Here is a 12527-nt window from a genome sequence, read left to right as displayed (position 1 = left end):
TTTTTTTTTTTTTTTTAAATAAAGTTTATTGATAACGGTTAAGTGATCAATATATTAATTTACAATAACTGCTGTTTGTTTCAGTCCCTGTTCCCATAGGCAGGGGACGCTAATGAGCTTCTCCTGCCTTTCATTCCATACGCTATAGGGTACAAAAAGTATGTATGCATACGGTTTACCTAAATTTCAGATATACTTTTAGTTTAAAGTGGTTGTAAACCCTTACATATACCCAGTGAAGTGACTGGCCTCAGGATACACAGAGATGAAACATTCCTCTTATAGAAGTTGTATCTGTCTATCTGCAGTCTGCTCTTCTCTACATCCATTTAAAGTGCTGAATTTATAAGCCTGTGTGAGAGTTCAGAAACAAGGTGGCACAGAGATGAAGGCACACACTGCAGAGTTCAGCGAGGAAGGCTGTGAGAGTTGATTGGTGGGAAGACACCCCCCCCCCCATCCCCCTTCACACAGCACACAGGAACAGAGCTGAGGCTGCCAATCAGATGGAGCTCCCACCCCTGTCACCATTTTTCTCTTGGTGTCAGGAAAAATTATCAGAAGTGTTTCATGCTGATAGCAGAGGAACAAAGCAGCAGACAGAAATGACACTTAGAGCTTTTAATTTAGACACACTACAGAGGGATATGCTTTGTTCATATTTCATGTTGAGTTTTACTACCACTTCAATTTTTTGTGTTTAGCTTGGCAATGTAGTGTCTTTACCTGTAACAGAATGCTAATTTGAGTAGGGTGAGCTTTAATTAGGTTGCATTAGTGCTACCAAGGACCACACTTCCCAAAATGGAATTTAGATATTATGAGGTTTATTTTTTTTTTAATTGGATCATTTGAGCTAAAAGGCTATAGCATCAGTGATCAGTGTAATAAAGTAATAACTATGTTAATACCCCCCTGCATCTAAAGTACTAATAGAATAACAGACTTCTGTCTGTTTAAGACTTTGTGGCTTATCCCGAGTCAGACAGCATTTACACCTTTTGCGGAACCGGAGACGTGTTCTCACTGACATATGCTGTGATCTCTTCTATAGAGCTAAATGACCATTTCCCTACTTGTACGTTGCCAGTTAACTCATTTAAAATCTGTGGAATATTTCCCCATCTCAGTTGTAGGCTGCACCAACCTTTCTAAAGATGATGTGGGTGCCCCAATTTTTGTATTTTCTACCAACTCCCTTGTATAGATTGCCCTTAAATACTTTATTAAAAACATCTTTAGGGGTCTAATCTAGAGACAACAACCCCCTAGAATGAGATTTGAACTACTACAATACCTCTATGCTTTATTTCAGCCCAACTTCAACACATGACTGGTTGGGAAAGGTGCAGTCCCTCTACTTTCTCCTTTATTATCCTTTTATCCTATCCATACTTCAGAACATGAGCCCATTGATAGCCAGGAAGTCCACTTCTTATAGCAAATTACAATCTCAATGTCCCACAGTGTTCCTGATGAGAAAAGTCCAGTTGACTGCTAAGAGCCTGTTAGAGATTATTGGCTATACCAGGTTCACACCCATAATGAAATCTGTGGGATAGATCCACATATGCTTCCTAATGAACATATAGGTAGTGCTATGTATGTTTAAACATGGTCTAGCTGAAGTGAAGTCTGTTATTCTGTTTGTGGCTTTGTTGAAAGTGTAAATTAAATGAAGGTTCAGGGGCCCTTCAGGGCCAGATCACTCCAGAACGAGGTGCATGATAGACACAATCCGCGTGCTTTTCTTGCACCGCGTTCCAGACGCAAGGCAATTGAGGTCTGCAGCGGTGTCAATGTTACCGACACTCCAAATGCAGGTCACAAATGCAGTGCATTTCCCTGCACTGGATTGCATGGTACACTAGTACTATGTGATCCAGTTGCTGTGCGTTTTCTACTAAAGTACTGCATTTACCCCAGGGCTGAGTCCATTGGTGATGGATAGGTTGCTTATAGGGTGAACCATGTTTACCGGATGGGTTGGGTTTGTTTGTTTTTTTATGTTCTTATTAATAGTATTGAGATATATGGATGCTCATTATATGTTTGGTCTTGGTTGAAAAATAATTATATTGTTTGTTAATGGAAGTGGAGAATGGAGTCTTGTACATATGTGCTTGATAATTTAATAGGCTGTTATAGCCTCTGTAAGAAGCTGTCTTGGAAGACTTGTATACTTGTTTGAAATATCTTGTATGCAAACTTTCTCTTTTCAATAAAAGCCATTTGATTAAAAAATAAAAAAAAGTATTGCATTCACTACTTTTGGTGCAGTTTGACTTGATTTCAGCCATTTCAGATGAATGGATCGCATATGAATCATACAGCAATGCACAGCATGAAAAGATGCTTTTTACCTTGCCCATTTAGGACAAAGTAAGTGTCTTTGCAAAGGATTTTCCTGGTGCTTGTTCACTCCCGGGCATGGAGGAGCACGTGACCTGCTCCCATATGACAGTTCTAGGGTCTAGCAGCCAATCACTAAGTCTGAGCACTGTCACATGACTTGGCAGCTGACACTGAGGATTTTTGTGCCAACTTTGATGGAGGAAGGAGCATTGGAGAAGCACTGGCAAGGTGAGTGTCAGTGGGTTGGGTGCGGGGATCCTTTGCAAAGACACTGAACTTTGCCCTGAATATGCAAGGTGACAGCATCTCTTTAACATGACTTGTAGAACGCGTGCAAAAATATATATCTGTAAATACTGTATTAATTATCAATGTGACAAATGTCCTCTTTGCACTAAACAAAAAAAAAAAAAGACTGGAGTGAAGCTTTAATTTACTGTAGGCCAAATGTATATTCACTTATCTCTTCAAAAGGCCATTGTCCTAATTACAGTGTTCCTGAAGCAGGGCGACAGCAGCTTATAATGACATAGTTACGAACGGTCTTTAGGTGACATCCTGTCCTGTACGTGCCACTTGTCTTAAGCTCATCTGTCTCCGTGACTAAAACAATAAGGTTGCAGCTTTAGCAACACTTGTCATCGGGCAGAAATGTTACCCAGAGGAGGTGTCAAGTCATGTTCCACATGTAGCTATTAGTGTAAATCTGAACATTTTCTACTTCCTTTTACACCTTTGTCTATATACATCTATCCCCAGGGTTTTAACTTTAGAAAAACATTAGCTCACTATAAGTGGATCACATGTACCATTGAAAATTAATTTACTGTTATGTGCATCCCCTACTTACTGTTTTTCCCTTTACCATACAGATACTGTAAAAAAGCTGCAGGATCAGAAACATGACATGGAGCGTGAAATAAAAATACTGAACCGGAAGTTGAGGGTAAGGACACCAGGCACTGCATTGTGATTGATGGCTAAAGGATCCATAAATATTGGCTACATGTGGCTGGATACTCCTGATTATTCGGCATTTCACTATCAGTGTACTTGAACACACAGACTTTTAGAGGAGTTTAGAAGCTGCAGTGTTTGGTGCAGGGGTCTCAAACTGGTGGCCCTCCAGCTGTTGGGAAACTACAAGTCCCATGAGGCATTGCAAGGCTAACCGTTACAAGCATGACTCCCACAGGCAGAGGCACAATGGGACTTGTAGTTTTGCAGCAGCTGGAGGGCTGCCAGTTTGAGACCCCTGGTTTAGAGGCATTCAAAGCTCCCCTTTCCTAAACACATAAGAATTATGTTCAGGAGAGGAGCTTTTGGGCATAAAAAGCACCAAATGAGGCTAAACGTGCCTAAATGCTAGGCACGTTTATTTCAATGGCCAGAATAAATGAAATGCCCAATGAAAAAAATAAAGCCTAAACGCGTTTGCAAAAATGCAGATTAGGTGTGTGGTTTTTTTTTTTTTGTTTTTTTTTTTTAATCTCAGATATTCTCCTATCAGGAGAAACAGTGTTTACAGTAAACCAGCGTTCTGGGTGGACGTCATATGACGGCCCTCCATAACGATCGATCTCGCGCGCCCGTGGGGTCGCGCATCATGGCGATTGTTGATCTCGGTAAAGAGCCTCTGACGGAGGCTCTTTACCACATGACCAGCCGTGTCCAATCACAGCTGATCACGATGTAAACAGGAAGAGCCGTTGATCGGCTTTTCCTCACTCACGTCTGACAGTCGCGAGTAGAGGAGAGCCGATCGGCTGCTCTCCTGACGGGGGTGGGGGGTCTGTTCTGATTGTTTATCAGCACAGCCCCCCCCTCGGATGCCCAGGACCACCAGGATGCCGCCAGGACCACCAGGGATGGCCACCACACTGGACCACCAGGTATGCCACCCTAGACCACCAAGGAAATGCCAATCAGTGCCCAGGCAGCTGCCAATCAGTGCCCATCCCAATACATGCCAGTGCCATTAGTGATGCCTATCAGTGCAATCTATCACTGCCCAGCAATGCCGCCTATCAGTGCCCATCAGAGCAGCCTATCAGTGCCGCCCATTGGTGCCACCTCATCAGTTCCACCTTATCAGAGCCCATCAGTGAAGGAGAAAACTTACTTATTTACAAAATTTTATAACTAAAACAAAAGAAACCTTTTTTTAAAAAAAATTTTAGGTCTTTTTTTTATTTGTTTAGAAAAAAATAAAAACCGCAGAGGTGATCAAATACCGCCAAAAGAAAGCTCTATTTGTGGGAACAAAATGATAAAAATTCTGTTTGAGTACAGTGTAGCATGACCGCGCAATTGTCGTCATTTAAACAGCGACAAGCTGAAAGCTGAAAATTGGCTTGGGCAGGAAGGGGGTGTAAATGCCTGGTATTGAAGTTGTTAATGGCCAGAGCAATTCTTTGTTTTATCAATGTCAGATTGTACTTTGATATTTATTCTACTGCTCCAGATATTAGTGTGAACTTTGGCATTATTTTTTGCTCAGTAGACTTATCTTCTGGTTTAATATGTGATCATCTATGAGCATAATTACATTTGTTATAAAGGGAAAAAAAATCATGAAAATGTAAAGATTTAAAGCGGTAGTAAACTCGGATAAAGAAACAACATTTAAGCAATATTTAAATTCCCCTAGTTATTTGCAATCTCCAAGTCATAAATAGTATGCTTAAAAACGTTTTACTGTCATAAACAAGTCGTTTCTAAACACTCCCGCTTGCTGTTTGACGCCGCCATTTCAACTCCTGTCTTCCGCGTCTGTTTAGCACTGTATTTCTGCCCTCAGTAGGTTTCCCTGTCCATAATCTCACGTATGCGCGTTGCTCCCGGTTTCCAAGCCTCGTTTTTGTTTCAGCTCACTATGAAAACATAGTTCAGCGAATCGGAGAAAATCTTGTTTCTGCCTCACTCAGAGTATCGTGGCTGATGGCAACAGAAGGAAAAGACGCTATTCTGATTGAATCCAGATGATGCTTTTTTCAGGGCTGCCAAGTGACACCCAGATCATTTGGTTATATGAGTGAGCATTGTCTATTGGACCTTTTGTTTTACACTGCACTCCTAATTGTTTTTTGGGTTTTTTTTTGATGATTGTCACAGGAGGAATCTGCTGAATGGCGACAGTTCCAGGCTGATTTGCAAACTGCTGTTGTAATTGCTAATGACATAAAGTCTGAAGCGCAGGAAGAAATTGGAGAACTTAAACGGCGACTACACGAAGCACTGGAAAAGAATGAAAAACTTACCAAGGAACTGGAGAATGCCGCATCTCGCAAGTAAGAAACACTAGTAGCATATGATCATAATAATTTTATAGTATAGTAACCTCTAAGAAAATTCATCATGTGTATATCTGCTTTTCTATTTATGCCCCTTTAGACAAGAGGAGGAGCGTGGTCGTGTCTATAATTACATGAATGCCGTGGAGAGAGATCTTGCTGCCTTGAGACAAGGAATGGGTCTTAGTCGAAGGTCTTCCACCTCTTCTGAGCCCACACCCACTGTTAAGACTCTTATCAAATCCTTTGATAATGCATCCTCTCCAGGTAATATTACCGATGCAATAAATATAACTGTCAGGTTCCATTTTCCATCTGTGTCCCAACGGGGTGATTTCCATTCAGTTCCCAACTTATACCTGCAAGTGAGGAAGTGAGAGAAATCCACTAGAATAGTGTTACCACTTGACGATATTTCCTGCTGTCCTATTCTGGTGACCACTAAAAATTTGGGATTTTCTTTCAGTGATAATGGTCATCAGGATAAAAAGGGGGACACAGACAGCAATAAAAAAAACCTTTTGGGTATTCTTATCCCACTCCAGTCTATCTGAAACAAAAAAATTGCATTCAGCTACTCTTTAAAGAGGAGCTACAGTCTCATAAGCAAAATTATAATAAAAACCTTATCGTGATGGGTTCTGATTTGCATCATCCACTTTGGATATTGCTTTACATGTCCACATACAATTTACTTACTAAATCAGTAATTATTCATTTTCTCCCTGGATTCCTGCTATGGCCATGGAAGATGTGGGCAACTGAAGCCGGCTTGCATTCATTTCTGTGTAGCTGGCTACCCAGCATGCATTTCCTGGTCTCACTCCAGGGTAGTAATGACACTGCGAGGTGCACTTAGTTGTTATAAAGTTGTTATAGCAATGGCAGCATCAACGAATGTTCCCGCCCTATTTTGGCAACCTTATTACAGCAGGGAACATGGAAGGAAGCAAGATAGGCAAGTGCGGTTATGGAAAGGATAAAGCCCTGCAATACTTTGCAGCCAGTCTCCTGATGAACGTGCCCGCACAGTATTCCAATAAATGCTCCCATGATGCTCTTCTTCAAAAATAGCGCCTAACCTCTCCCAATCTTGTTATCTCTAGGCAAGAAATAATGCAATAGTAGATGCCTGAAGACTCCTGGTATTGATAGCTTAGATATCCCAGGGGTCAATAAGGCAGGCTGATTACGTAGGTCACCTAGATGGCCGTGACTGGAAGTCCAGATGAACGCTATTAAAAAAAAAAACAAATAAAAGAAAAAGGTACTTTCTGACAACATTTACACCAAAAAATATCAACACTATGGGTGGACATCAAAATAAGTCGAAAAAAATGAGTGAAACTCTGCTTTAAGCAAATTTAGGTCATAACTCTCTCAAAACACTACAGAAAATGTTATTCTTTGTTTTATAGCTCCTGCTCCCGCAGCAGCAGTGGCAACAGCTGCAGCAGCAACCACCATTCCCCGCACACCTCTGAGCCCCAGCCCTATGAAGACACCGCCTGCCGCCGCTGTGTCTCCCATGCAGGTATCTACCAAACTGATATTTGGTTTGTATGTTTATTTTAATGTTATGTGTATTTATTGACTGTTCATGTATTTGGTTAACTAGTTTTCTAGCAAAAAAATGTTTTGTTTTTTTACATGTAGGAGAGGAATGTCAGAATTGGCTCTGACTGGAAGTGGTTAAAAAACAATAAAGTTCCAATAAGGGACTTGGCTATGCAAAGTAAATGTCTAAAAAAAAAAAAATGGCAGCATACACCTTGAGATGTTGCTATTTTCTAGGCTCTCTGATTATGGAGAATAGGCACATTTGAGAGATCGGACACAGGAAGTGCAAAGTCTAGGGCTTTAGCATGGATAAGGATATTAAAGTCTTCCTTCCTTACCAAACCTGTTGTACAGACATTTCCTTTAGCATCAAGCAGGGTTTTGCTCAAAAACATGCCAGCAGTAAGAACTGAAGGTTTGCCGTTTATATAGGGAACTGTTGTGTTCTACATTGTGTCTTCTGTACTGCCAGATATCCCTTCCCTTGTTTTTTTTTTCCCAAACAAGTTGGGAATTTAAAGATTTTCTTGATTTCATTGATTTAAATATTTTCATTTGTACTTGGCTATGCATTTGCAGTCTGGCCTCTAAATTGTTGTTCATTTTGTAGTCTAAATTATTTTGACGAAAACTAAACAAAAATGAAATTAGAATTAAGTCAATTGACGAAAATTTTGACGAAAACCAATTCCAATTTTAATTTAGTCAACTAAAATCTAATGGGTTTAGTTGAAATGTAATGCATTATTTAAGCATTTCCAAACTCATTATATACTCCTGGAGTAAAAATCTAATAACATGGTATTATTTATGGTATTAAGGTTTGAAACTGCACTATAGACACAAATTTAGCTCTTGTGATATTTAACGTCTTTATAAATAAAACCAAGTTTCATAAACAAACAAAAATATTGCATTATGACAAACAGAAGTGCAGCTTTAAAATATATTATAAAAAAAAACCCTGTAAACTCTATTGGCTGTAATGCCAGGCTGCAAGTGAGGATGGGGAAGTAAATGGGTGCATTATACATTGGGAATGGAAAGTAAATGGGAGTGAGGGAGTGCACAGGGCAGGGTGCATTATACTTTGGGGATGGGTAAGTAAATGGGAGTGAGGGAGTGCACAGGGCAGGGTGCATTATACTTTGGGGATGGGTAAGTAAATGGGAGTGAGGGAGTGCACAGGGCAGGGTGCATTATACTTTGGGGATGGGTAAGTAAATGGGAGTGAGGGAGTGCACACGGCAGGGTGCATTATACTTTGGGGATGGGTAAGTAAATGGGAGTGAGAGAGTGCATTATACTTTGGGGATGGGAAGGTGACCTGTAAGTGGGGATGGGGAAGTAAATGGGAGTGAGGGAGTGCACAGGGCAGGGAAATGGTCTGGGAAGGCTGTATTTTACACAGTGCTAAGCAGGGGAGGGGAAACACTCACCATGTTACATCTAGACAGAACTCCCAGGCAGACAGATGGAGCTTGCATCTCTCAGCCAATACAGCTTGCCGATAGAGTCAGGGGGCTGGGGCTTTAACAGACAGACCGAGCTCCAAGGAAAGTGGAAGTTAAATGGGTACTAGAGATTTTAGTCAACTAAAATAAGGCTAAAACTAAAATTCATAAATAAAATGAAATTCAGATGACAAAAATGGGACTAAATCTAAAATGGCATTTTAGTTAAAGGACTATGAATTAATCAAAATTTGACACTGCTCTGAATGGCCATTTTTGCAAAGGATCCTTGTGCGTGTTTATGCCTGCAAAGCTTGGAAGGGTGAGCTCAGTTTGTCTTATAGATATTTCCCCTCTCTACCATTCGAGTCTCAGCAGGAAGTGAACGGAAATCTCTGTAAAGTAAGAGGAAATCTACTCTTGTATAGATGCCTCCGAAGATTACCCCTCACCCTCCTGTTCCAGTGATTAAAATAAAAGTTTGAGTTTTCCCCATCAATTTGTGTTCTGTAGATGGTGAGTCTTCCCAGTGGACACCGACAACAGTAAATACGTGACAGGAGTTTTAGCACTTCCATACAAAAAAGGAGAAAAGTTATAGCTTTAGATATTTTATTAGCACTTGTTCTGGGTGATGTGTTCTCTGAGACTCTTTTGACATTTAGTTGTCTATTTATGGTTTCACTTAAGATTCACATAACTTTCACCCAAGATTCTCACATTTTCTGATTGTTCACGTGGAAGATATGCGAATCCTGGGTGTAAGTTATGGGAATCTGGTGTGAAAACATTCAAAAATAGACCCCTTAATTTGTTTGTGTCACTAGCACTCCTTTTAGGGAAAAATATCACAAGATCTTCATAAATGACAGCCTGTATTATGTTTTATATTACATTATCTACATTATCTATACAGACATGTTGCAAAACATAGCTCTCACGGTACATATTCTCTATCCATGTAGAGACATTCCATTAGTGGACCTATATCTTCTACTAAATCATTGCCAGGGTTGTCCGAAAAGAGACCAAGTTATGCTGAAATACCTGTACAAGGTACGTAGCCAGGAAAGTTTGAGCACTGTGTTGCACCATGCAATTTGGTCTCTGGGTGCATTGTAATAGAAGTCTGCACTAATAATCTCTCTCTTTTTTTTTTTTTTGCAGAGCATTTGTTAAGAACTACTGCTGGCAGCAGAACAGCAACAGCTTTACCTCGGGTCCCAACCATAGACAGCACAAAATCCATCTCTGGTAAAGTTATTGCTATGGTTATCATCATTTTGAAACTTCCTTTTAAATGACAGGGGAATACACCAAACATTCACTGCAGGTGAATCTGTTACTGTGATTTAAAACCTATTACCCAGAAGGATACATCTCCATTGAATGTTTGGTGAATGTCACATTTGATGCTTTGTAATATGTGCCTTAGTTTTTTTTTTGTTTGTTTTTATTTATTTATTTTTATTACAGGTGTTTAATTTATACAGCACTTTACATACTGAACATTTACATGAGTCCCTGCCCTCAAGGAGCTTACAATCTAAGGTCTTTATCTCACAAACACATACTAGGGCCAATATACATGGTACCTGGCCAGATAACTAACCATCATGTCTTTGGAGTGTGGGTGGAAACCAGAGTGTCCAAAGGGAACCCATACAAGCAGAGAGAGAACATGCAAACTCCATGCAGATGGTGCCCTGAACGGGATATGATGTCAAACTATTGTATATGTATGTTTTGCTACTTGTATGCAACCGTTGCTTTACAAATAAGCATTTTCTATAGCTAAAGAGTATTGCACAGGCACAACCATCTCCTCCCAGGCAGGCTAACAATCTAAAGTTTGACTGCTTCCCATTGAAACTGAGATGGTCATTAAAGCTGTGTGCTAGCAGTGTACCATGTGCATTGCAGAACATGTACAGTGGGGTAAATAATTATTTGATCCCTTGCAGATTTTGTAAGTTTGCCCGCTTACAAAGAAATGAAGGGTCTATAATTTTTATCATAGGTGTAGTTTAAATGATAGAGACCGAATATAAACCAAAAATCCAGAAAAAAAACACTTACAACAAATGCTATAAATTAAGTTGCAGCTCAGTGGATAAAATAAGTATGTGATCCCCAAGCAAAACACGACTTAGTACTTGGTGGAGAAACCCTTGTTGGTAAGCACAGAGGTAAGACGTTTCTTGTAGCTGGTTACCAGGTTTGCACACATCTCAGGAGGGATTTTGGTCCACCCTTCTTTACAGATCTTCTTACAACCCTTAAGGTTTCTTGGCTGTCACTTGGCAACTCCGTTTCAGCTCCATCCATAAATTTTCTATAGGTTTAAGGTCTGGTGACTGGCTAGACCACTCCATGGCCTTAATGTGCTTCTTGAGCCACTCCTTTGTTGCCTTGGCAATATGTTTTGGGTCATTGTCATGTGGGAAGATCCAACCATGAACCATCTTCAGTGTTCTGGCTGATGGAAGAAGGGTCTCATCCAAGATTTTACAATACATGGCCCCGTCCATTGGCTCCTCAATGCAGCAAAGTCAGCCTGTTCCTTGGGGGAAAATTTTGATGATGAACCACCATTTTGTGCTTTGTGCAGGCTCCTTACTTCTGTGTGGAGACTAAGTAATGTGTTTAAATAGCGAAAGCATTGAACATTGTGTGTGTGAACAAAATCGCAGTGTTGTACTGAGGAAAATAACTTGTTAACAAAATATGTTTCAAACAAAAATGTGGATGAATAATACGAAAATTGGGATGTTTAGGGCCCAACTTTTGTTTTTAGCCTCTGAAACCCAATTGTTGTTTGATTTGTGCTACAGTCTCTGGCGGTTGTTTACCAATAGAATTTAATAATCCTAGCTGTATTCCTGTACATGATTTTACCCAGACATGGTGTGGATTATTCTATTTAAACGTTTAGTCATAAATATAAAGTGTTAATTCTGTAAGTAAAACACCGCAATCCTATATCACATATTGTTGCATAAATAAATGACAAAGTGCAAATAGTGCTTAAAAATCAAGAAAGTGCTGGTATAATCTTTGTTGGTTAAAAAGTGACTTGTGCTTAGATAAAGTAAAGTGACTTGTGTGAAAAAAAACAGTGCTTATTGGAAAAGAAAATTTCGTTTGTTTCAAAAGTCTTTTTATATGGTTCAAAGGGATAAATCCTCTTTGGAAGACAATATTGTATAGGAAACTTCTTATCCAGGTGCTGGCTTGGTGATGGTGCTTCTTAAACATGCTCTTATTATGCTTGCACTCACCGGATAACCTTACCCCTGCAGGGGTGCGAGCAGTCACAGTATTTGCCACTGTGTAGCAACCCTGGATATCTCCTGTCTGTGCTTTAAGTGTTGTTTACCGATTTATATGCATTCATTATAAAAGAGAGAGGGAATGTCCATAGTGTAAAACCGTATGGAAAAGCTTTATTGTAACATAAGTAAAAGTTCGTACTCACATTTTACAACAATTGGGTTTCAGAGGCTAAAAACAAAAGTTGGGCCCTAAACATCCCAATTTTCGTATTATTCATCCACATTTTTGCTTTGAAACATATTTTGTTAACAAGTTATTTTCCTCAGCACAACACTGAGATTTTGTTCACACACACAATGTTCAATGCTTTCGCTATTTAAACACATTACTTAGTCTCCACACAGAAGTAAGGAGACTGCACAAAGCACAAAACGGTGGTTCATCATCAAAATTTACCCCACTAGAGCAGCGCCATATCTACACCTGCTTTCTATATACACTCCACCTAGGTGGAATTGTATCTGTAGAGGCAGCAGCTCTATAACTCAGTAGTACCCATATCCACTGCACGGATCTATCTCACACATTT

The 12527-nt window shown here is 39.9% G+C and overlaps 1 protein-coding gene across 3 annotated transcripts in view; it reads left to right on the top strand.

Annotated features, from left to right (window-relative positions):
* SPECC1L (sperm antigen with calponin homology and coiled-coil domains 1 like) overlaps positions 1-12527 on the top strand; it is a 125718-nt gene that overhangs the window by 59344 nt on the left and 53847 nt on the right. For all 3 annotated transcript variants that reach the window (XM_073629239.1, XM_073629238.1, XM_073629240.1), the window contains exons 6-11: positions 3228-3301; positions 5470-5645; positions 5749-5915; positions 7067-7182; positions 9628-9718; positions 9830-9916. In XM_073629239.1, coding sequence (XP_073485340.1) covers positions 3228-3301; positions 5470-5645; positions 5749-5915; positions 7067-7182; positions 9628-9718; positions 9830-9916 — 711 coding nt within the window. The remainder of the gene's footprint in view (positions 1-3227; positions 3302-5469; positions 5646-5748; positions 5916-7066; positions 7183-9627; positions 9719-9829; positions 9917-12527) is intronic.

Source organism: Aquarana catesbeiana, linkage group LG01, assembly GCF_042186555.1.
Source record: "Aquarana catesbeiana isolate 2022-GZ linkage group LG01, ASM4218655v1, whole genome shotgun sequence".
Lineage (NCBI taxonomy): Eukaryota > Metazoa > Chordata > Amphibia > Anura > Ranidae > Aquarana > Aquarana catesbeiana.
This window is presented reverse-complemented; position numbering and strand designations above follow the sequence as displayed.